The sequence below is a fragment of the Microcaecilia unicolor genome, chromosome 7 (genome assembly GCF_901765095.1).
Source record: "Microcaecilia unicolor chromosome 7, aMicUni1.1, whole genome shotgun sequence".
NCBI classification, from domain to species: Eukaryota; Metazoa; Chordata; class Amphibia; order Gymnophiona; family Siphonopidae; genus Microcaecilia; species Microcaecilia unicolor.
Genome location: NC_044037.1, coordinates 270,511,658 through 270,538,419, shown reverse-complemented (window position 1 = coordinate 270,538,419; position 26,762 = coordinate 270,511,658). Strand labels below are relative to the sequence as shown.

The following is a 26,762-nucleotide window of genomic DNA, read 5'->3' as shown; positions in this document are numbered from 1 at the left end:
CCACTCCCAAGCTCAACTGCACGTGTACTGGAATTGATGAATGAGGGAAGAGTGGCCCTGAACGTGACTAATCTTCTTTGTGGCCCCTGGCCGGAGCTAGTGCATGGGTCAGACCCGGGATACACACAAGTAAAAAAAGTTAAAAAAAAAATTCAGTCAGTTACTCGGGGGGGGGGGGGGGGGGGGATGTAGTAAGCACTTTCCCCACACATATAAAATAAGAAAAACAGTTTACTGCATCATGCGTTTGATAATGGAAAGTGTCAAAAGTTTTATGTCATTTGCACCACAGTGAAACCACCAGACATCAAAACCTTCCTTCAAATTGTTCCCTATATTCCGCTAATACCTATATGGTTCTAAGCAGATAACAATAAAAGAAGCTAGGTAAGCCAACGCAACGGTAGTCACGTAAAATAGATCTGTGCATGATCTAACAAAAAAGCAGGACAAACGTACTATCACTAGACCAACCCTATGGAGTAATGTGCTGTATATTTGCAATCCTGGTATGTTGCTCTGTAGACTTTTAAAATCAACTTCGGTGCGCTTTCTACCTGAAAACTGAGCAAATTCTGAGTTATGTGTTACTTCTTTTCTTTTGTACTGACGTACGGAGTTTCTAATGAAGGACTCGAGTGATTTACAGGAGTCAGAGTACAAATCAAGTAGTGAATTTTTGCAACTCAATGCATTCTCTGCATTTTATATATTTTAGAATGTGTGTCTGGAGACGCAAAGGTTTTCTGAGATGCCCTTTCAGATCAGAACAGTTACATATGCCTCAATTGCATTGCCCCTCCCAGATAAGACCTCCTTTGGACCAGCTCCTCTCAACCCACTAAAAGTTTCTTGCTTCCAGTTCTCTTCTAAACCCTGGGGCAGCCTGGGTGGGACTCTGACCTTTCTCCCTTTCTGCATCTCCTTCTCAGAGATGCCGTTTCCTCCTCTTGAAGTATTTTTTGACACTGAAACGTTGTTCCTCAGTGTTTGACTCCTATCTCTGGGACCTCATATGTAGATTGTCTATGTGTTCCCCTTGTTTTCTATGGGCCAGATATACTAAGCACTTTTGCTAAAGACCCAAAATGAAACAAATCCTTTAGTAGATCTTCACGAGGTATGTAAACCCCAACACAGTAGGACAACTGGAGTTTTACTTGCTAAATTTAAAGCAGTCTACATAATGACATCAGAATAGCCATACTGTGTCAGACCAGTGGTCCATCTAGCCCACTATCCTACTTCCAACAGTGGCCAATCCAGGTCACAAGTACCTGGCAGAAACCCAAATAGTAGTAACATTTCATGCTACCAATCCTAGGGTAAGCAGTGGCTTCCCTATGTCTATCTCAATATCAGACTATGGACTTTTCCTCCAGGAACCTGTCCAAACTTTTTAAAAACCCAGATACACTAACTGATGTTACTACATCCTCCAACAATGAGTTCCAGAGCTTAGCTATTTGTTGAGTGAAAGAATATTTCCTACATATCTTATACATATAGATGCTGGAGATTATTGTACCATTGCCCCAGGTACAAAATAAGCACCTGTATATAATATGTAAACCGATTTGTTTGAAACAACAGAAAGGCGGTATATCAAATTTCCCCTTTCCCACTATTCATGTTTTAGATGTGCATAAATTGTAATCCATGTTCAAATTTATTATTTATTTGCTGCACTTGTATCCCACATTTTCCCACCTATTTGCAGGCTCAATGTGGCTTACAAAATGTTATAGCAACATGTACACATTATAGGATAAGAATTTCAAAATATAGATACAGATGGGTACGTAGAATATCAAAGCAATCATAATAACGGAATAATAATTTTACAATTATTACAAATAAGAGTGCATAAGTAAATCATATTGGATTGGAAGTGGATTGAAAGATCAACATTACATAACATAATGATATCATGACAAGATATAATATTCAGTCGTGAGGATGTAATTCGGATGGACAGATAGGAGGGTTCCTTAATAGTTGTGATTGGAATAATTAGGAAGTCAGATCATTATGGGGAATCTTTACTGTACGCCTTCATCATCTGCTTCTCTCTATTTGCAGGAGTATCTGGTTTTGTTTTGCTACTATTGTTTCAACATAGTGCATCTGTTTACGTATAATTGGTCTTTCCCTTTTTTTTGTTGGCATTTGCATGATAACAGAAACGCACACTATTTCGTTTTGTTCTAGCACTGTTCATTCAACTGCCATGCATGCATTTTCACTTCTTCTTTTTCTGTTGCTAGACCCCTTCATCACCTTCACCCAGCAGCACAATCTTATCTTTGTCTCCATGTCATCAGGTTCGTATTTTACATTTTATTGCAATTCCAGTGTTTTAACACCTCTCTGTTTCTTTTATATGTTTATGTCTATAAACGACATACTATGTTTATTGTTTTAGTTCTTCCAGCCTTTATGTACTCTTTTATTAAATATGACATTTAAGGAATATATTTGGTGAATCATCCACGTGTGTTTCCTTATAAATTCCTATTCATATAGTCTTTTAATCTACACTGATATCTGTGTTTTGATATCTGTATTTGATGCTTATATTACTTTGATATTCATGTTGGTTATTATTATTTTTTATATTTTTATCTTTGTTTCTATTGTAGATTCCTGAGGCAGGTACATTTTATACCGAAACACGGTGCCGTGTCGAACCTTGAGTATTGATTTCTTGTTATTGTGCACTGGCAGTTATGTTATGCACATTCTGTATAACACTAGCTTATTTCCTTTTTTTAAAAATTTATAGAAGTCTTTATTGATCATTGAGAAAACAATTACAAAAGCATTAGAATCACACAAGGAAATACAGAGGCAGCAAGCGATCGCTGAAAACAAAAGTGCTAAACTAAATAGTCACCTCCTCCCTGTGAAACCATTGAGGAATATACTCAATGAGAGTAGAGAACAACCAAGCTTGACTTCCAACTTTTTGAGGTTTATAAGAAATCAACCACCCCCAACTTCCCCACATCCAGTCCCTCAAAAACAAACAAACAAAACATTAGCTTATTTCTTTCTGTTGGCAACATTTATCTGTGAGAGCTATCGGTCACATGACAAGTCATGAACAATGGAAATCTGTGTGTGAATCCTAAAAGCTTATTAACGCAGTGTAGAAGTAAATGATGCATCGACAGTTTGCCCAGAAGGATATTTTGTTAGTACAAAATGTATTTGATATTATTTGCTTTGCTGTGTGAAAAACAACAGAGAAGATGGGCAGAACTGATAGCATTTTAAGCCAAGAAATGTTTTAAGCATAAGTACATAAGTATTGCCATAGGCGCCAACTTTTCAAAAAGATTGGGGGTGCTGAATTTTTTTTTTACAGGTGGTGCATTCCCCCTCCCTCCCCCCTGTCCCCCCTCATCCCCCTCCCTCTCCCCTCCCCCTGCCCCCCTCCTTCTCATTCCCCTCCCCCTCCCTCTCCCCTCCCCCTCATCCCCCTCCCTCTCCCCCTCTCCTGTCCCCCTCCCTCATCCCCCCTCCCTCTCCCCCTCTCCTGACCCCCTCCACCTCCCTCCGAGTTCCAGGCCCCCTCCCTCCCAGTTCCAGTCCCTCCCAGTTCCAGGTCCACCTCCCTCCCTCTGTCTGAGTTCCAGGGCCCCCCTCCCTTCCTCCCTCCCTCCCAGTTCCAGGGTCCCCCCTACCTCCCTCCCAGTTCCATGGTCGTCCTCCCTCCCTTCAAGTTCCAGGCCCCCTCCCTCCAAATTTTAAAAGTCATCTATCTTACCTCATCGGGGTTAGGGCGGCAGCAGCGGTAAAAAGCATGCAGGCTCGGCTCGGTGCTTAGTTCAGTTTTCCCTTCTCTCTCTCTCAGCTCTGACCTCGCCCTTGTGGAAACAGGAAATGAGGGCGGGACCAGAGCTGAGAGAGAGAGAAGAGAAAAATGAACTAAGCACCGAGCCGAGCCTGCCTGATTTTTACCGCTGCTGCCGCCCTAACCCCGCCGAGGTAAAATAGATGACTTTTAAAATTCGGAGGGAGGGGGCCTGGAACTCGAAGGGAGGAGGGAGGGAGGGAACGAACTTCCGGTGGGTGAACGAACTTCCGGTGGGTGAACTATTGGGGGTGCTTGAGCACCCACAGCACCCACGGAGTTGGCACCTATGAGTATTGCCATACTGGGACAGACCGAAGGTCCATCAAGTACAGCATCCTGTTTCCAACAGTGGCCAATCCAGGTTATAAGTACCTGGCAAGATCCCAAAACAGTACAATACATTTTATGCTGCAATAAGCAGTGGATTTTCCCAAAGTCCATTATAATAACGGCTTATGGACTTTTCTTTTTGGAAGCTATCCAAACCTTTTTTAAATCCTGCTAACTGCTTTTACTGCAAATTTTTCTTGTGGTGTTCTCCTCAGGCAATAATAACTAAGAATATTTTCCCCCTAACTCTATAAAAGTCGCTAAAAATTACATATACAAGTTTGGGTGCACACCCAATTTGCACGCTTAATTTAACTGAATAACAAACCAATAAGCGCCCATAATTAGCTTAACAAGCAATTATTAGTGCTAATTGGATTTAATCAAAATCTACATGTGTAAAATTAGGCACAGGATCCACGTGTAAATTGTACACGTGAGTCTAAAAAGGGAGCTTGGCCATGGGGCATGGGCAGATCAAGAGCATTCCCCCAATTTTTTGTATTTTGTTATAGAGTAATGGGGGATTCACGCCTAATTTAAGCGTGCAGATTTACACCGAGATTTTGTTGGTGTAAATGGTTGTGCCTAAATGTAGCTATGGCTCCTGGCACTAAGCTCTATTCTATAAATGGTGCATAAATTTAAGCGCCATTTATAGAATAGCGCTATAGCGGTATTTTCTTCATGGTGCTATTTATAGAATTTAGGGGCCTTTTTCCTAAGGCGCCTAAGTGCATCAAATTGGAACTACCACCTAGCTACCGTGTGTCCCGAACAGTAATTCCATTTTCGGTGCACGCCTGAACACACGGTAATAAATATTTTCTACCATGTGGTGCTTACTTGGTGGTAATCGGCAGTTTATGTGCATTAAACACTTGTCACCTGGCTAGCACATGAGACATTACCACTAAGTCAATGGGAGGCGGTAAGGTCTCAAGCCAAAAATGGATGCACACTGGGTTTAATATTGCTGCACGTCTATTTTCCAGCACACACAAAAAAAGCCTTTTTTGCAGCCGTGCTGAGGAAATGGACCAGCACGCATCCAAAACACGCGCCTATACCACCGCAGGCCACTTTTAGGCGCACCTTAGTAAAAGGGCCCCTTATTCCTTTACGTTTATCTCCTGTATTTTTTTTTTTTTATGTTGATGAATTTTTGACAGGTCACTGCTATCCTCTCTACACAGCTGCTGTTCTTTTCAAGTGTGTTGTGGAATGGTTTAAGTTTATATGACAACTGTTTTTGGATAACAGTTGAAGGGCTGTACTCTATAAAGATTTTGTTTGAACAAGGCACACAGTACATTTCGATGATATTTATGGAGGACATGAAAAACGACCCTCTCACTTAAAAGACAGCAAACCGTCTAAAATGTAGAGGCATTCTGAAAGCATAAAGTGCTTTACCAGCCTAAGAAACAAAGGCAGCCCGATATTTCAAAGAACATTTTTTTTCCCATCATCAGAGTTTGCTCCCTGGAAAATCAGATTAATTTTCTTATTCATGACATTCTACTTTTTTTCCCCTGTTCTCCAAGTGAGTGTCTTACTTATCCTCATTCCTATTATTGCCTTTTGCCTTTGAGACATCACTAAAGAGGCTTTAAAGTTCAGCTCTTCCCATTCATTGCAAAATGAAAAATTTGAAGTGAGTAGAAAGACAAGCTGCATGATATCAAATTAAAAGAACCACAAAAATCTTTTTTATTGTTTCCTAAAGTACTTCCACAGAAGGAGAAAACATATTTTAGCTTAACAAGGAAGTAAGAAATAAAAAAGGATGCATGCCGTCTCTCTCCATCTTCTATCTATTGCTGGGTGTCTTTTGAACTAACATGCAACTGCTGAATGGGGGCACAAACCCATGGAGGAGTGACCGACTGCTCCTTCCAAGGTCTTTCATTTTCAGTGGCAGTCCAAAGATACATTGCACTCACTGCTTCTCAATCCTATCCTACAGATACAACTAGACAGTCAGGTTTTATGGATTACCACAGTAAATATGCATGAGATAAATTTGCATATAGCAGACATCCATTTTATGCAAATATGCTTCTTGCATATTCATTGTGGTAATCCTAAGACTTGACAGGCAAGGTGTGCCTCCAGGAAACAGCTGAGAAGCAATTCTCAACTCTAATGCAAATGAATCGGTGGCACATCGACATAATCTTGCCTATAGTTTTACATTATTTCAATTGCAAGGGCCTTTCCCTTACTAAAGAATAAATGGCCCTTTTACTACGCTGCAGTGAAAATGGCCCTGCGTTAGCAGCAGAGGCTGTTTTTGCCACTTGCTGAGACCCTTTTTACTACAGCGGGTAAAAAGGCTGCCAAAATACATGGTCATGGGGTAAGATTACTCTTACTGCACAGCTAAGCGGGAAAGAGCACTTATTGCCACCTACTGAGGTGCCAGCATGGGCACCGAGAGACTAGGCCGGGCCCCCTCTGTCCTGCCCCGCCTCTGCCCCCTCACCGCTGCCACCTCCTGTCGCTCCCCCCACCGCTGCCGCCCTCTGTCGCTCCCCCCGCCGTTGCCGCCCTCTGTCGCTATCCCCGCCGTTGCCGCCCTCTGTCACTCCCCCCACCGCTGCAGTCCCCGGTCTCACCTGCCTGCCTCCACGGCTCCAGGCCTCCTGCATTCGAAGCGGCAGTCGCAGATCTCCTCTCTTCTGGCCTTCCCTCCCTGTGTCCCGTCCTTGTCTGAAGTAACTTCCGGTTTCTGCGAGGGCGGACCACAGGGAGGGAAGGCCAGAAGAGAAGAGATCTGCAACTGCCGCTTCGAATGCAGGGGGCCCGGCACCAAGGAGGCAGGCAGGTGAGACCGGGGACTGCAGCACCGGCAGCCTGACCCCAGTGCCGGGCCCCCCTTGGAGGCCCGGGCCCGGGGAATTTTGTCCCCCCTGCCCCCCTCTCGGCGGCCCTGATGGGAAATGGCGTACACTGGGGCTGGTACTACCGCCAGCGCCCATGATGGGACAGCAGTAGCTCCAAATTGGCGCATTGTAAGCCCGCATTGGGCTTACCACTGCTTTGTAAAAGAACCCCTAAATTGGCAAGGCACATCATAATATATTCTGGGGCAATTCTCTTTTTTTAAGTACTTTATATTTGCTAGAAAATTGAAAAAAGAGCTGCTCATCTTTCACAATTTAGGGGTCCTTTTACAATGGTGTGGGGAAAAAGTGGTCTTAGCACACTTTATGCAGATCTTTCTCACACACTGAGGCCATTTTTCCTGCAGCTGGAAAATGGCTGATATCCTGTTTCCGGCATAAATGGCTAAGCAGTAACATTGCCATTAGTATGTGGCCGCTAAAAAAGATTAGCGCCTGTGCCCTTATCACCACCTATTTTGTAGACAGACAAAGGCTCGTGCGCTAATCACGCACTAATCAGTTAGCCTGTTGGCGCAAACTGGATCATGTAGAAATGCTGACTCTCCACCCCCCAGACACACCCCCCACCAGAAAAACTAGAATTTTTTAAACATAATGGTGCGCAAGCAGAATGCAAAATTACTGCGTGAAATCTCAGTGTGCCCTACAGTAAGCCTTTTTACACTGCGCTAAGTCGTCTATGCAGAACCATGTCAAAGATAGATTGTAAGCTCCTTGGAGCAGGGACTGTCCTTTTTCTTAATCTGTACAGCGCTGCGCAACCCTAGTAGCGCTCTAGAAATGTTAAGTAGTAGTAGTAGTAGTACTTTGCTGAAATCTAGATCCACCATGTCTAGCACACTCACTTGAGTCAACCCTTTGGACACCCAGTTAAACAAGTTAATCAGATTCATCTGACAAGACCTACATCCAGTAACACTGTGGTGCCTCAGATTCTACAATCCATTGGACCCCAGAAACCGCATTATCCTCTGCTTTAGAAAAATTTTCCATTAATTTACTCACCACAGAGGTCAGGCTAACAGGCCTATATTTTCCAATCTTCTCACTTCTGCTTTTATGGCGAGGGGCCACATCCTCTGTTCTTCAGGACCACTCCTGACTCTAAAAAATGTCTGCCCCCCCCCCCACACACATTTTTACTGTATTGGTTATTTTTATTTCTTTGCATCTTTGCCCTCCTGACTACCTTAACAGCTTCTCTTAGGGGTCCTTTAACTAAGCTGTGGGAAAAAAGGGTCTTGCAGTAGCAGCAGGGGCCATTTTTCCCACACGCCAGGGCCCTTTTTCCCCCAGTGGGTAAAAATCCCACCCCACCCCCCAAAAAAAAAAATGGCCATTCGGTAAGATGGTGGTAAGGACTCCCGCGGTAACCAGGTAGTGCACGGCGATATCAGATTACCTCCAGGTTAGCGCCACACTAGACAAAAAAATAAATTTTGTGGAGCACTGGAAATATGTGTGCTCAACCCAGAACTACTGTTGGCGGCCGCGTTGCCCTGGTGGTAGTTCAGTTTTAGCATGCGGTAAGCCCACGTTGGGCTTACCCCCACTTTGTAACAGGGCCCCTAATCTTTTCCAGATATTGTTACCTGTCGTCCTCTTTCTGAAAAATCTCTTGTAGTTTATGAAGGCTAACAACGTTTTCCTTACCTATCCAGCTACCCTCCATTTCCTCTTACTTTTATGTATGTCCTTTAAAAAAAATGGTTTATTGCCATTAAAATAGCTCCTTTTAGATATGACCATAGCTTTTCTTCTTCCCCAAGATGTTGCCATCCAGCTAACAACTCCTTGAGGTATTCTCCCATCTTGACAAAATTAGTTTCTTTGAAGTCTACAACCTCCACTTTTGCATTGATCATGCCGGTGCATGGAGTCTGATTTTTTTTGTTGTTACATTTGTACCCCGCGCTTTCCCACTCATGGCAGGCTCAATGTGGCTTACATGGGGCAATGGCTTGTTAAGTGACTTGCCCAGAGTCACAAGGAGCTGCCTGTGCCTGAAGTGGGAATCAAACTCAGTTCCTCAGGACCAAAGTCCACCACCCTAACCACTAGGCCACTCCTCCACTGTTGCTACTATTGGAGATTCTACATGGAATGTTGCTATTCCAACATTCCATGAAGAAGTCGGCCCTTGCAGATCACCAATGTGGCCACGCAGGCTTCTGCTTGTGAGTCTGACGTCCTGCACGTACATGCAGGACATCAGACTCAGAAATGGAAGCCTGCGCAGCCTTCTACATGGAATGTTGCTAGTGGAATCTCCAATAGTAGCAACATTCCATATAGAATCTCCAATAGTATCTATTTTATTTGTGTTACATTTGTAACCTGCACTTTCCCACTCATGGCAGGCTCAATGTGGCTTACATGGGGCAATGGAGGGTTTAAGTGACTTGCCCAGAGTCACAAGGAGCTGCCTGTGCCTGGTGGGAATTGAACTCAGTTCCTCAGTTCCCCAGGACCAAAGTCCACCACCCTAACCACTAGGCCACTCCTCCACTCCATTCAGAGCACTACTGGGAGCCTGTTTGTCTGTTGATCCACACTTCCCAGGTGCCTATATGGTCGTCCTTGGTGTTGGCTGCTGGTCATCTACTCTGCCTGGGGAATGCTGCGTGCCGAGGGAGCCCTGTTTTCTCCTGGTTCGCCGTTCAACAGCCATTGGCCTTCGCCCACATTCCTGGCCTGTCCGCAGGATCTGTCTAACTGCCTTAATGAGTCCCAGCGAGTGAAGACCTGCTTTTGGACTCCCTCCTTCTCTTCTTTTTGTTTTCTTTTCCTTGCCTCCTTACTTCTTATTGTATCTCACTTCCCTTCCCTTCTTTCCCTGTTCCCTCTACCGTCTCTTCTGACAATATATTTGCTTCTTTAGTTCATTGTAAGCCGCTTAGAGGCTGCTTTGTGTGGTATAAAGCGGGGTATAAATGATCTAAATAAATAAATAAATAAATAAATTTGTCTTCACATCTGTCTTAATACTGAACCACTCCATCCGGTGATCACTGGATGGCAGCAGAAGCAGATCCAGGTTGACGGCGCGAGGGGAGCGAAAGCGGCACGAGAGCGGACTGGACTTCCGCTGGTGCACATTTTCAATACAACATGTTGAGAAAAAAAATAGGCTCCGGCAGAACTCCATTTGGGGGAACGGCCGCTCCCCTGGACCCCCCCCCCCCAGCTACGCCACTGGATGACAGATGATCACCAACTATAATATTAGGAATACTCTCCTGATCTGAAAGCCACAGATCTAGTACTGACCTATCTTGTATGCATTCCAACACTAACTGCAGGATCAGTACTCCCTGTAGAGATTTTCCTATTGCTAGATGAAACTGCAACTGAGTTGCTCCAATCAATGTTTAGCATACTGAAATTTCCTATTAGTAGCATTGCTCGGCACCCCGACATAATAGACCATACAAAAAAAAAACCCGACAAAATAACCCAACAAAACAGACTAAAAAATCAAAATAGACTATGACAAAAAACCCCCACAACAAAACAACCCAAGACAAAACAGACTCTTAATCAAACTGGATTATGTTTTCAAGCAGATATATGATTCTCACTAGATACCAAGTGTGGATAGTGAAGTCAAGCCGTAGGCAGGTGCCAGGACTTTCAAGTGGCAAGCCGTGGACTTTCTCAGTAATTTATGGCTCCTCCACTTCTTTGTACCCTTCAAATTCGTAACATTCAAAAATAAATCTATTTCATCAGGCCCTTTTGTCGGGAGTCTATTTTGTCAGGGACTTTTATGTCAGGAACTTTTTTTGTTTGGAGCTTTTTTGTCTGGTTTCTTTTGACCAGGTGCCGCATTGCTCTTTTTATAGCTGTGAATGTCTTCAATTCACTCTGTCCGCTTTTATGGGGAGTCTTTTACATAGGTGCTCTAGCGTTTTTAGCGCGCGTTAAAAATTAGTTGTGAGCTAAACACTAAAGACGCCCATTACGATTTTAGGGAAAAGGTTTCCTTATTGTTACTAGCTTTTCATGTGGTTAAAAGAGTTATTCCAAACCAAGATCATCCCTCCAAATGCAACCAGAACGGTGCTATACTATTTGAAATTAATTGATAGATGCGACACAACAGTGTGTTTCGGCCAAAAGGCCTGCCTCAGGAGTAAACCCATCCAATGATGAATGTGCCAATGGGCATAGAAAGCAAGTGGTCTTTAAAAAAAGACTTTTCGGAAAGACCACAAAATGGAAGGTAATTGCTCTTGCGAAAGCAAATAGCAAAGTGTCACAAGGCAAGAGTGACTGTAATTGCTGTAGCCAGTGATTGTAATTGCTGTAGGCCCTATGTTTGGACATTAGTACTGTTTGGGGTGTTTAGAACTGAGGCATTACCTTCTGTTTTTGCCGTTATTTGTGAGTGTTGTAGTTACTTTTTATCTAGTGATAGTTAGCAGGTGATGTATTGAATCATTGAAAGCCTACCCCAATTAACATCAGCGTTTCTTTTTCTGGCAAAATGACTTTTTAAGGTTTTAAACAAACCAAAAAGCACAGCAAACCACAGCATTTTAAATTTAGCTAGCGCACTTGGCAGTATAACTGTATGCCATAGGAAGGACTGGATGATCCTGAGAAAATGTTCAATAAATAGAAACTTGGCAGAAGTGAAATAAATACAATATCTGGGCCTGGCATCAGTATGTGATCAGAATTGTTTTCTAGCTCACCTCATCAAGGCATCTTTCATACTGCTCCCTTTGATTTTCATTTTCCAGAGCCAATGCTGAATTCTCTGCCTGCAGTGAAATGTAAAAATAACAGATTAATGGACATGCTGGATTACATGGCAGCTAATTTGATACATTTACTCTGCTATCATTACTTCTAATATATATATATATATTTTTATTTTTTTTTTGCTTTATTTACCGCCTTTTTGAAGGAATTCACTAAAGGCGGTATACAGTAAGAATAAATCATGAGCAATAGATTATATATATATATATATATATATATATATATATATATAAACTAATTGGATACATTTACTCTGCTATCATTCCTTCTAATCTATATATTAATATATAAATAAATCTAAATCTCTTTCTCTCTATATATATATAATTTCACCAGGATGCTATTTGAAGTAACTCAAATCTCAGCATAATACAGCAGAATTCAGAACAGAATGTAAATTACTGGTCTAAATATTTATTTTCATTTAAAACTGAAGCTTCTTGCTGTTCAAAAAACATTGTGAAGGTCATTCTGAAAGCATGTTTTATTGCATCCAAGCATAAATGAGAATTTTTTTTTTATATACAGTCATGTCACGCCTCATGACTTTAACTAGAGAACCTGTGGTATACCATAAAACTGAGTGAAATTTCAAGTTCAAATGAAAAAGCTGATTTTCAAATGCTCAAATCTCATTTGGTACTCAGTAATGAGGTGCCTGACTGCTAAATCCTCTGTATTTATTATTCTGAATACTTGTCTTTCAGGGGATATTCTCATTATCTTAGTTGCAGTGAATAAATGGTCTTCAATACTAGCTTAAATTAAAAATCCAATGCAATCTAATAGGTGTAAGATGAAAGGAGAACACAGTATCGGCAGGGTGCTGCTGGGAGTTTTACTGTAAAAAGAAGTTTTCTGAGCCATAGTATAACTACACCAACTACACTGGCAAATATGGAGAAGGATAAGAGCCAGAAATCACAGTACTTCACCTCTTAACAGCTCATAGGTGCAACTATAAACCTTCTCTCATCATACAAGAAAGAGAAGCTTAAGAAATGAAAGGAGACATTTTTTTAATCAAAGGGCTGCAAGTACATTTTCAAAAAGGAAACCCTGCATCCCTTTGTTAGGCAAAAACATCCTCCTCCTCCAATTCGACGTGTCTAGTGCATTCGACATGGTAAACCATAATATATTAATAAGATTACTAGATAGGTTCGGGATTGGGGGAAACATACTTAGCTGGATCAAGGTTCCTGCATAGTGCTGTGATGGAGCTGGGTATGACATTTGAAGCTGGCATAGAGGCTGGCATAAAAATGTTTAAAAAATTTTTGGGGGGTGGGAGGGGGTTGGTGACCACTGGGGGAGTAAGGGGAGGTGATCCCCGATTCCCTCCGGTGGACATCTGGTCAGTTGGGGCACTTTTTTGAGGCTTGGTCCTAAAAATAAATGGACCAAGTAAAGCTGCCCAACAAGATAACTCATATGTGCTCCTTTTTGTGTATACCTTACCTTGATTTGTATCTGCCATTTTCAGGGCACAGACCGTAGAAGTCTTGCCCAGAACTAGCCCCACCTCCCAACCACCAGCCCCGCCATCAGAGGTACCGCAACAACTCAATGTTCTTTTATACATTTCATAAAAAGTTTGTCTTAAAGACTTTCTTTGGGAAAGGCTTTTAAAATATATATAAAAACTAGTAAAAAAGGCCCGTTTCCGAAACCAATGAAACGGGCGCTAGCATGTGGCTTTTTGTGTGTGTGTGTGTGTGTGTGTGTGTGTATGTGTCACAGAGTTATTTTGTGTATGTGTGTGTGTGTGTGTGTGTGTGTGTGTGAGTGAGTGTGTGAGGGTGCGGTGTGTGTGCAGGTTGTTGATGTGTGTCTTTTTTTGTTTTGTTTTGTTTTGTGCTTGGGGGATGTGCTGTGCTTTCCTTGGTCGCTGTTTGCTGCTGGCTGGGTCGCAGGTAATCCTTCCAGCTGGGCTGCAGCTTGTCCTGTTCACCCACATCCCAGATGTTGACGGGCACGTTGTTTTCCGGCTCCTCTGACTCCATGTCAAGCGATCCCAAATATAGTCTGTGCTATAGGCCCTCTGGCACTCTTCAGTACTGGCATTAGGCATTTAAAATTTCTCCCCCCCCCCCCCGGTCTATTTTTTGCACATACCCACAGCAGGAATATTCTTCTCTCGTTCCAGCGGTGGTTCTGTGCTCTCCGTGCTGCACAGATAATGAGCCATTCTGCTGGGGAATGCTCCTCCCTTATTGTCACATAGTTTCCTCTGATTGGTCCGTCTTACGTTGCCTAGTGTTGCCTAGGAACGGTGTTGTGATGGTCCTTTGTGTTTCAGAATGTTGAGGGTGTTTTTTCTGATTGGTCCGTCATGCGAGGGCGGGGCAGAGAGACATGGTCAGTGTTGTGGCTTCACCACCATGAATCCATGAACCCTTCAGGGAGTGACTGAGTGACTTCAGAACGTTGTCTTCAGAACGTTGTGGGTGAGTTTTATTATAGTAGATATATTTTAAAAAAACCCTTTCATCTACAGATTATATTACAAGTTGATGTTCCTTCTGTAGTTAAAAATTTCATATAATTTTTAAGGACTAACAGTGTATTTTCATTTTATTTTAATTTGTTTATATCTTCTTTATGCATTGGCATTTTTTTGTGATTGTAATTTTGAGTGTACATGATTTTATATATATTTCTTTTGGTTTTGTATGTTCATTGTCGAAAAGCTCTTTATGCATTATTTAAGTCAATAGAAAATGTATATTTATGTCTTTTTCAAGAAGATCCATCAAGACCCCTGAGGCAGGCCTTCGAGCTGAAACACGGCTGTGTCGGGTCGTATTTTAAGACAACCCCAATACAGACTTTTTTGTTATCCTCTCTGGATCCACCTCACTGTTTTCTTTGTAATTTGCTACTAAATGTTCTGCACGCTGTTATAGAATACACCCACTCTACACCTTAGTCGCCAGCATTTACACCAAGTTTTACTTGTAATAAATTCCTGTGACTAGATTTAGTCTCGTGGATGGGCCCTATTGGCACCTTATATAGAATCTAACCTTATATGCCTTTATTTGGGGGGTTTTTCCGTCTAAAAAAAGAAATTTATTAGAGAACAAGTTACATGAAAAGTTGATTCACATATGCAAGTTACAAAATTGGTTCCCTTCTAACATTTAGCATGTAGCACATAATGAATATTCATTCTTGTACGTTTGATGTGATTTTAGACTACAACCATCCGACGCAAAGCGATTTAACTGGGCAAGAAAGACTGAATATTGACCGGTAAGTTTCCGTCTTTCTCTGTCTGTACAACTCTGCTCATTGTCTCGCACACAGAGCCCCTGGAAGCCTTTCACCATGCCATGTGCTCTCTGACAGCTTTCTTATTTATTTGAAAGCTTCCCATATATAGTTCCCCTGTGTACATCCCAATGCTGCACAAGCTGGCATGTGTCTAAATACAGCTGAGATAAAATAACAATGCACAACAACAAAGTGGATGCAGCCACTGATAGTTTGTTTTAGACATACCATGATGGTGACTGCTGGGGAAACTGACTTCAGCTTTGTGATGTCATGCCATCTCCTGTCATTAAACTTCTTTGGCTGCAAGTGCTTGGAAAGGCAAATGAGATCAGAGGACGTAAGGTTGTATGGATATGAAGACAGCCAGGGAAATCAGGGGGGGGGGGGTAGTTGTTGAGAAATGGGTTGGCATGTAAGAGAGGTTTGGGTGAAGTGAAGGGTTTGCTGCAGGCTAAGAAACAGCCAGAAAATGAAAAACATTATAAGACGGAAGGAGCCGGTTACAGATGGTGGGTGGTGGGGGGTATTGACTGAGCACATGTATCAGAAGCAGCTCAGCATCAGGAAAGAGAGAGAGAGAGAGAGAGAGAGAGAGAGAGAGAGAGAGAGAGGATGTGTAGAAAGTGACAGAGTGCATGCATTTGTAAGTGTGTGTGAACAGCAAGAAAGGCATATAGCAGAATTAGAAAAGGTTCAAAGAAGAGCAACCAAAATGAAAAAGGGGTTGGAACTCTTCTCATATGAGGAAAGGCTAAAGAGGTTAGGGCTCTTCAGCTTGGAAAAGAGAAGAATGAGGGGAGATATGATTGAGGTCTACAAAATCCTGAGTGGTGTAGAATGAGTAGAAGTGAATTGATTTTTTACTCGTTCCAAACGTACGACGACTAGGGGACACTCAAGGAAGTTATATGGAAATTTAAAACAACAGGAGGAAATATTTTTTCGCTCAACAAACAGTTAAGCTCTGGAAACCTTTGCCAGAAGATGTAGTAACAGTGGTTAGTGTATCTGGGTTTTAAAAAGATTTGGACAGTTTCCTGGAGAAAAAGTCCATAGTCTGCTACTGAGTCAGACATGGGACATGGGGAAGCTACTGCTTGCCCTGGGATTGGTAGCATGGAATGTTGCCACTATTTGGGTTTTCTGCCAGGTACTTGTGACCTGGCTTGGACATTGCTGGAAACAGGATACTGAGCTAGATGGACCATTGGTCTGACCCAGTATGTTCTTATGTTATCAAATTACCTGGGCAAATTCCTTTGAAACTGGCCTAATACTTCTTCCACTTCGTTTATATCCTTTTACAGGAATCAAAGAAAGCTGAATATTTTCTTTTGGTTTTTCCATTTATGAAGTTTTTCTTTTGTGTGTCACATATAAAACATTGTGAATTTGTAGCTCGGACATGCTGCCTGTAAATCTCGCTCTTGAGCAGTCTACCCTTGACAATGATAGCAATTGAGGGTGAAAAGGACTTGCCCAACTTCCCTTGTTCTCAGCCCACTGCTCCAGAACTGCCAAGTTACCCAGCTTCAGGAAGGAGACTTTTTGGTCAGGCCTGTGTTTGAACTTACATACTAATTCAGTAAGCTATTTGTAGTCCCTGATTTCACCAATTAATATCAGTGCTACATGTCCTATCATAAGACTGTTAGAAATCCAGAACTGGCCTAAAATCTCCCTCCTGGGAGTTGGTACCTTGGGAGCAATCCAGCTGTAAGTATCAAGCCACTCCATTCAAAATACAGCTGGCCTAGTCCCAATGCTCATAAGAATATAAGAATAGCCATACTGGGTCAGACCAGTGGTCCATCTTGCCCAATATCCTGCTTCCAACAGTGGCCGATCCAGGTCACAAGTAACCTGTTGCTACAACTGTGGCCATTTCCATCCCGTGGCCCTTCCACATTACCTTCTTTACCCACTATACACAATACTCAGATCCCTCTTAAAGATTCGATCAACATATTGGGGGTGGCTCGTGTTAGCCATTTCTCCTTTTCCACTCACATCTCATCTGTAATTCAAAAATCATTCCATATACTTAAACAGATTTATGCAGCCCATTCTCAATTCGATAATAACCCTCTGTGCTTGTTACCTCACTCTCTTGTTATATCCCCTATTGATTACTGCAACACTCTTCTCCATGGCCTTCCTCAATACCAACTTTGAAGGCTTCAAGTGAGTCAAAACACTGCTGTCAAACTAATTCATGGTGACAAAAAAACATGACAAGTGCCTCTGTAAGATTATTAAGCTGGTTTGTCACATTCTGCAATCTGGCATTCCATTTTTTCAGCTTTCTGATTACATTACACGCCAGCACGCATCCTTCATTCTGCTAACCAACATCTCTTAGTAGTGCCTTCTTAGAATTTCATTCATGCCTAGCTCACTCTGCTTGATTCAGTGTTGTTGCTTCTTCCCTGTGGAACTCTCTCCCCTTTGATCTCGCTCTCAACTCTCATTTATCAGATTTAAACCATTACTTAAAACGCACCTTCTCAAATGGGCATATCCATTCACCCACTTCAACCCTGTCCCTGATTTATTCTGCTTATACCTCGTTTGCCACCAGTCTAATCTTCTTTTTGTGTCTTATAATTATAATTTCATAATTTTTATAACTATATTTTACTCAGTTTAAATTTTGTAATATGTCCTAACTCCTTTCCTCGATGTTATTATTTTTGGAATGTAATCTAGGCCTCCTATTGAATTATTCCCCTTCTTTTCCCCCAAATGATTTTACTCAATATAAATATAACCCCACCCTCAAGGATAGAAGTATACCCTACAATACCTCAGGAATTACCTCGGGTATATCTGTCAGGACGAGGGAAAAGGGTTAAAATATTATACACTAACCACGCTCACCCAATTCTAAATTGGGTAGGGAAAGTTAAACTAAATTTTAAGAAACTCAGACAAGCAAATTAGTTCATAAACGGAATCAAATAAAATTTATTTAACATCAGTATATATATTTTTTTCTTAACATTGCATTTCTAACATGCTAACTAACTCCTTTCCTTTGTTTCTTCACCCTCATAGCCACCGAGGAGGAACTCACCGCCAACCTCCGCTCCCAACATGGGACCCTCGGTAAGTTTTAACCCCTTATGGGTTACATAAACTTTTTACTTAGATATTACTTTTTACTTAGATATTATTATATAATTTGCAGTATTACATATAAAAGTGAACTATGAAGTGGAGCAAGGCCATGGCCGGAAGGGAATTTACACCTACAGTTTAACACTTAGCTCCCAGACAGCCCTAGCTCCCCAGTTCAGTATCTTCCTGTTGGCCATATGAACAATGCCGTTCAACAAAACTTTAACAGAGATTTTGAGAGTACTGGAAACCATAAAATGATTTACCTATCAGATTTCTTGATAGGTTGCCGAATGGCCACCAGGTTTCATATCTGTTTTCCTTTAGTTTATTGCTTAGTTACCAAACGTGTTTAGAATATGCTTTATCTGTATAAGCTGCAGCTAAAGCATAGTGTCAGGGAAGCCAGGATTCAAATCCCACTGCCACTCCTCAAAGATCTTGGTCAAGTCATTTAATCCTCCATTGCCCCAGGTACAAACAGATTGCAAGCCATCCAGAGACTGGAAACCACCTGCTGTACCCGAATGCAGCTCATACCGAGCCACAACTGAAAAAAAGGCATTAGTCAAATTCAAATCCAAAATACTGGGCACACCATGAAGCAACGCAAACCCCCACAAAAGTCATGCAATCCCACCACACTACAACACCACCAACCGTCAGGAGTCACACAAGGGCCCACCTAGAGAAAGGCAGCAACACAAACATACAGCAGGCACCAGAACATCAGCACACACACTGGAAAAAGAAACAAGCCATATTAGCACAGACCATCCCACAAAGATATTCAGTGCCAGATAGAATACCTGGAGGGGCATAATCGAATGCGAACGCCCATCTCCATGGGCGTCTATCTCAGAGAACGGGTACGTGAAAAGGGCGGGACAAACCGTATTTTCGAAAAAAATGGGCGTCCATCTTTTTTCCGATAATACAGTTTGTGCCAGCCAAATGCATCGGATTTGTGCAGATTTGAGCTGGGCGGTATCGTTTTTCAGCGATAATGGAAACCGAAGGCTGGCATACAGGCTGGGGAAAAAAAGATTTTAAAGTTCTTTTTTTTGGGTGGGAGGGGGTTAGTGACCACTGGGGGAATCAGGGGTGGTCATCCCCGATTCCCTCCGGTGGTCATCTGGTCATTTAGGGCACTTTTTTGGGAGTTGTTCGTGAAAAAAAGGGTCCAAAAAAAGTGACCCAAATTCGCGCTAAAAACGCCTTTCTTTTTTCGATTATCGGCCGAGGATGCCCTTCTCTCCTCGGCCGATAAACACGCCCCAGTCCCACCTTCACCACGCCTCCGACATGCCCCATCAACTTTGGCTGTTTCCGCGATAGATTGCAGTTGAAGACGCCCAAAATCGGCTTTCGATTATACCGATTTGGGCGCCCATGGGAGAAAGACGCCCATCTCCCGATTTGGGTCGAAATATGGGCGTCTTTCTCTTTCGAAAATAAGGCGGCTGGTCTCTTTTACACATGCAGTAACAGACCAACCCTCACCAATTATATTATAAGTAACCACAAACTTAAAATAGAAATATGTAGAAAAAAAGATTAAACTGTATTACCTGACATTTAATTTATGCTGGCACATAAAAACACCAGCACTTGCAGGTCAAAACTTTGAGTCGTGCTACTATTTTTGTTTAACGTGTCCCCTTTTGAACTGGCTGTTCTTGCTCTATGTATTGCAAACTACACATATATTTCCTGTATCCTTATACGTATTTTACATAAGCATTACCATATTGGGACAGACCGAAGATCCATCAAGCCCAGTATCCTGTTTCCAACAATAGTCAATCTAGATACCTAGCAAGATCCCAAAAGAGTAAAACAGATTTTATGCTGCTTATCTTAGAAATAAGCAGTGGGTTTTTCCAAGTCCATCTTCATAATGGCTTATGGGTTTTTCTTTTAGGAAACTGTCCAAACATTTTTAAACCTTCCTAAGGTAACTGCTTTTACCTCATTCTCTGGCAATGAATTCCAGAGTTTAATTACATGTTGAGTGAAGAAAATAATTTCTCTGGTTTGTTTTAAATGTTCTACTTAGTAGCTTCATTGCAAGTCTCCCTAGCTCCTGCATTTTGGAAAGAGTAAACAAGAGATTCACGTCTACCCATTCCACTCCACTCAGTATTTTATAGACCTCTATCATACCTCCTTTCAGAAAGCATGATGACAGAAGGGGACACAGAGGTATCGTGACCCGTAGGTGCCCCGGGGCCTGGCCCAGTGGTCTGACTATAGGTTTTTAAAATGTGAAAATATATGCAGTGCAGGTGCACCCAGGACCATGCCTTTTCTCGCCTGGAGTGCAATGCTGGACCCTTTTACGTGAATCCTCGATGCTCTGTGTATGAATGTGCACTGCCACATTGGCAATTGCAGCAGGCTTGGTGCATTCCTAGGAAAATGTGCTCCAGTTCTGGACCCCCTATACAGGGGTCCATGTATTTCTCTGCCCTTGGGCCTGTCCATGCTGTCGGTGCCCCTGCCCCTCAGCTGTCTCTTCTCCAAGCTGAAGAGCCCTAGCTGCCTTAGCCTTTCCTCATAGGGAAGTTGTCTCATCCCCTTTATCATTTTCATTGCACTTCTCTGTACCTTTTCTAATTCTTCAATATCTTTTTTGAGATATGGTGGTCCAGAATTGCACACAGTATTAGAGGCGTGGTCGCACCATGGAGCCATACAAACGCATTATAAAATTCTCATTTTTGTTTTCCATTTCTTTCTTCATAATTTCTAACATTTTATTTGCTTTCTTAGACACCGCTGCACACTGAGCAGAGGGTTTCAATGTTTCATCAATGATGACACCTAGATCCTTTTCCTGGGCAGTGACTCCTAATGTGGAACCTTGCATCACGTAGCTATAGTATGGGTTCCTCTTTCCCAAATGCACCACTTTGCATTTGCTCACATTAAAAGTCATCTGCCATTTGGATGCCCAGTCTCCCAATCTTGTAAGGTCCTCTTGCAATTTTTCACAATCCTCTTGTGATTTAACAACTTGGAATAACTTTGTGTCATCACAAATTTAATTACCTCACTACTTATTCCCATCTCTAGATCATTTATAAATATGTTAAAAAGCAGCAGTCCCAGCACAGACTCCTGAGGAACCCCACTATCTACCCTTCTATATTGAGAATACCTGACCATTTAACTCTATTCACTGTTTAGCCAGTTTTTAATCCACAATAAAACATTGCCTCCTATCCCGTAACTTTCCAATTTCCTCAGGAGTTGTTCATACAGTACTTTGTCAAATGCCTTTTAAATATCCAGATACAAAATATTGACCAGCTTTATCCACATGCTTATTCACCCATTCAAAGATATGCAAGAAATTAGTGAGGCAAGATCTCCTTTGGTTAAATCCAGTTATTTTGTTCTTTAAAATAGTCTCTACCATTTTGCCCAGCACTGATGTCAGACTCACATTTTTATTTAATTTTTTGTTACATTTGTACCCCACACTTTCCCACTCATGGCAGGCTCAATGTGGCAGGCAATGGAGGGTTAAGTGACTTGCCCAGAGTCACAAGGAGCTGTCTGTGCCAGGAATCAAACTCAGTTCCTCAATTCCCCAGGACCAAAGTCCACCACTCTAACCACTAGGCCACTCCTCCAGATTGTTTTCAGTGAGCCTTTATAAAATGGTCAGGAAACTGTAGGCATCCAGACTTGGCTGTCCCTTTTCCAAACTAGAGGATCTATGTAAAATTTAGCTTGATATCATTAAATTTAAAAAGAAATGACTAAACAATGTAACAATATTTATGAATAAATTCTAGTTACAAGACTTGTGGGGAGCAGTAACAGATTAAGATCCTCTATATTACCGTGGTGAAAAATTAAAATTAAAAATCTAAGGCAATCAAATAAGCAATAAATCAAAGAATATAGAAATTGCAGAGCCTGTAAATGCTCTGTATGCCAAATATTAGGTGCCAAAATGCTGGGCGCTAACCCCCTAATTCTGTATGTTGCCAAAAATTGCCCATTCAAAATTGGGTGTGTTCCCAATTTATGCATTCAATTTAATTGAATGAGCTAAATAATGCCAATAATTGGCCTTTTAACAAGCAAATATTTGCACTAATTAGCTATAGTTGGAATTTTTACGCACAAGTAAAAAAAGGGGCATGGAAATTGGAAGGTCATGGGTGGAATGGGGGAGTTCCTAGCATTTACATGTGTTGTTATAGAATAAGGGGGATGCATGCTTAATTTAGGTACATACATTTGTATCATGTTTCAGTTGGTGTAAATGGCCACACTTAAAGTTACGCGCAATTCTCAGGCGTAAGCAATATTCTGTAAACCACACCTACCCTTAAGCGCAGCTTATAGAATAGTGTTTTTTCAGCATCAATGTTTAGCATCATATATAGAATTTAATGAGCTAATTAGCACCATAATTGGTTTTTTAACAAGCAGTAATTGGCACTAATTAGGTTTAATTGGAATTTACACATGTAAATTTAGGTGCAAGATCCCGCACATAAATTTGATGAACAAGTGAAAAAAGGGATCATGGAAATGGGAAGGTCATGGGCAGAATGGGGGAGTTCTTAGCAATAAGGGGGGGATAAGTGCCTAATTTAGGTGCATATATGTGCACCATGCTTCAGTTGGCGCAAATGGCCATGCCTAAAGTAAGGCACGATTCCTGGGCATAAAGGCTATTCTATAAACCACACCTAACTTTAAATGTGGTTTATAGAATAGTGCATTTATCGGCGCCATATATATAGAATTCATCTATAAGCGTGAATTCTATAATGGGATCTGAGTGCCCAGATTCTTTTACAGAACACTAGTATAAGTCGGCACTTACATGGTGACTTTTAGGCCCACTCACTTATACCATGTCTACTGCAGGTGTAAATACACACACGTTAATGCTACCCTTTGGTGCATAAATGACACTATTGTATAACAAGAGCACATAATTGTGGGAGATGCCCATGCCCCGCCCATTTCAAATGGCCGCTTGCAATTATGCACAATGCAATTTTCATGCAATTATTATAGAATACTTCTTTGCACCCAAGTTGCTCTTACACAAAAATATGAAACTTGCATGTGTGTAAGTGCTAGTATTCTACAATCTGTGCAAATGACTTTCACGTTTAGCTGCACACATTGTAGAATGAGGGGGTTACTGTAGAAAGAGGATGTTTTCTGAACTACGATATGACCATATCAAAGGCTTTGGCACCAAGACGTCGGGGGGGGGGGGGGGGGGGGGGGCTTTTCTCGAAAAGTGAGAGTCATCTGGGTGTGATTGTCACATAACATCATATGATGTGCATATAGACAAACTTGAACAATGTAGCAACCAGCATGTTTGGATTTACCTGAGCTGCACCAGTTATTATAATTGCTTTCAATAATGTTGCCTATAAAAGATAAACCTATGGGGCAGAAGAACCCCTAACTTGGGTGGGGGTGGGGTGGGGATGTGCTTATTGGGTAACCTTGCACTGTGAGAGAAAATGAATGAGATGTTAGCTTGGAGATGCTTCCAGTTGAAAAATATGAACATTAGCCACACTGAGCCCACTAGTTTGTTCAATAAAACAATGATGCAGTACTAAAACTCACTTCCTGAAATAAGATGCAAACAACCCTGCTCTTCTGCACATTAACTGGATAGAAGTATAAGTCATAAGCTTGAAAGGAAACCTATAGCAAATTTAACAGCAGATAGTGGTACGGTATTATATCATTTCCAACATTTTTATGAGGAGACAAATAAGGTAGAAGCATAATTCTGAACACAGCACCTGATTTATCATGGCACAGCCAACCTCTCCTATTAGTCGGTTTGTTAGCTTCCCAGGGTACTAGCATCACTGCACATCCAAGCCATTTGGCTGGAGCTGTAATTATGGATAACACAACATCATGTTAAAATTACTCTGCAATGTCCGTAAACTTTGTTTCCAACCATCCTGACTAAACACACTATCCCTGAAATTCTCTATAAATGGCACTTAAAAATTGAATGCACAATTGAATAATGAGCCAATTAGTGCCAATAATTGGGTGCTAATAATCAATTATCAGCACTAATTGGCATTGATTGAAATTTACGCATGTATTTCTAGGCGTGGGGACCTATTTTACGCGTGGCTGTAAAAAGGGGGCACGGCCATAGCAACGGTTGGATCAGAGGCGTTCTTACAATTTGTGCATGCTGTTTTGAATAATGGGGATCCGTGCCTAATTTAGACACTAGGATTTGCCCCAGGGTTTATTTGGTGTTTGTCCTCGCATCTAAAGTTAGGTGCCGATCCCGGCTCTAATTGTATACTTTCAGTGGCATTTATAGAATAGCGCTAACCCCCCGGATTCTGTATAGTGCGACTTAAGTTGTATGCACAAATTTAGTCGTATTCTGGATTTGCGCATGCAACTTAATTAGTTAGCAAGCTAATCAGCGCCAACAATTGAAACTTAAGGAATTATTGATACTAATTGGCATTAATTAGAATTTATGCGCACAACTGTATAAGCCTATTTTGTAATGTGATGCAGACAAATTTTAAGTCGCATAGTTGAAAAGGGGGTGTGGCCATGGGCAGGTGATGGGCATTTCTAAAATCTACTACTACTACTACTATTTAACATTTCTAAAGCGCTGCTAGGGTTACGCAGCGCTGTACAGTTTAACAAAGAAGGACAGTCCCTGCTCAAAGGAGCTTACAATCTAAAGGACAAAAAAAGCAGTCAAACAAATTGGGGCAATCTGGATTTCCTGGATAGAGGTCCAATGGTTAGGTGCCGAAAGTGACATTGAAGAGGTGGGCTTTAAGCAAGGATTTGAAGATGGGCAGGGAGGGGGCTTGGCGTATGGGCTCAGGGAGTTTATTCCAAGCATAGGGTGAGGCGAGACAGAAAGGGCGGAGCCTTGAGTTGGCGGTGGTGGAGAAGGGTACTGAGAGGAGGGATTTGTCCTGAGAGCGGAGGTTACGGGTAGGGGCGTAGGGGGAGATGAGGGTAGAGAGGTAATGGGGGGCTGCAGATTGAGTGCATTTGTAGGTTAGTAGGAGAAGCTTGAATTGTATGCAGTACCTGATCGGAAGCCAGTGAAGTGACTTGAGGAGAGGGGTGACATGAGCATAACAGTCTAGGCGGAAGATAAGACGGGCAGCAGAGTTCTGAATGGATTGAAGGGGGGATAGCTGGTTAAGAGGGAGGCCAGTTAGGAGTAGGTTGCAGTAGTCAAGGCGAGAGGTGATGAGAGAGTGGATGAGAGTTCGGGTGGTGTGCTCGGAGAGGAAGGGGCGAATTTTGCTGATGTTATAGAGAAAGAAGCAACAGGATTTGGCTGTCTGCTGGATATGGGCAGAGAAGGAGAGGGAGGAGTCGAAGATGACTCCGAGGTTGCAGGCAGATGAGACGGGGAGGATGAGGGTTTTGTTGACTGAAATAGAGAGTGGGGGGAGAGGAGAAGTGGGTTTAGGTGGAAAGACAATGAGCTCGGTTTTGGCCATGTTCAGTTTTAGGTGGCGGCTGGACATCCAGACGGCAATGTCGGATAAGCAGGCTGATACTTTGGCTTGGGTTTCCGCAGTGATGTCTGGTGTGGAGAGATAAAGCTGTGTGTCGTCGGCATAAAGATGATATTGGAAACCATGAGATGAGATCAGCGAGCCCAAGGAAGAGGTGTAGATTGAAAAAAGAAGGGGTCCAAGGACAGATCCCTGAGGAACTCCAACAGAGAGCGGGATGGGGGTGGAGGAAGATCCATGGGAATGTACTCTGAAAGTATGGTTGGAGAGATAAGAGGAGAACCAGGAGAGGACAGAGCCCTGGAACCCAAATGAGGATAGTGTAGCAAGAAGTAAATTATGATTGACAGTGTCAAAAGCGGCGGATAGGTAGAGGAGGATGAGGATGGAGTAGTGACCTTTGGATTTGGCAAGGAACAGGTCATTGCAGACTTTAGTGAGTGCCGTTTCTGTCGAGTGAAGAGGGCGAAAGCTGGATTGAAGCGGATCAAGGATGGCATGAGAGGAGAGAAAATCAAGGTAGCGGCAGTGAACGGCGTGTTCAAGTATCTTGGAGAGAAAGGGTAGGAGGGAGATGGGGCGGTAGTTGGAAGGACAGGTAGGGTCTAGTGATGGTTTTTTGAGAAGTGGTGTGACTACGGCATGTTTGAAGGTGTCGGGGACAGTTGCAGTGGAGAGAGAGAGGTTGAGGATATGACAGATTGGGGGGGGGGGTGACAGTAGGAGAGATGGTGTTTAGTAAGTTGGTGGGGATGGGGTCTGAGGAACAGGTGGTGCATTTCGAGGAGGAAAGAAAGTGGGCAGTTTCCTCTTCGGTGATATCAGGAAAAGAGGAGAAGGAGGCCTGGGTTGGTTGGTTGAGGGAGTGGGTTGAAGGGTGAAGAGGAGGAGGTGGCTTGGTAGTGAATTCGAGGTTGATCTTCTGTACCTTGTCACGGAAGTAGTCAGCCA

At 42.4% G+C, this 26,762-nt stretch overlaps 1 protein-coding gene across 1 annotated transcript in view; it reads right to left on the bottom strand.

The window, feature by feature from the left end:
* The window catches only part of NCKAP5 (NCK associated protein 5), an 898,061-nt gene that overhangs the window by 241,062 nt on the left and 630,237 nt on the right, over window positions 1-26,762 (bottom strand). The window contains exon 7 of the mRNA XM_030209965.1: window positions 11,805-11,873. Within this exon, the coding sequence (XP_030065825.1) occupies window positions 11,805-11,873 (69 nt within the window). The remainder of the gene's footprint in view (window positions 1-11,804; window positions 11,874-26,762) is intronic.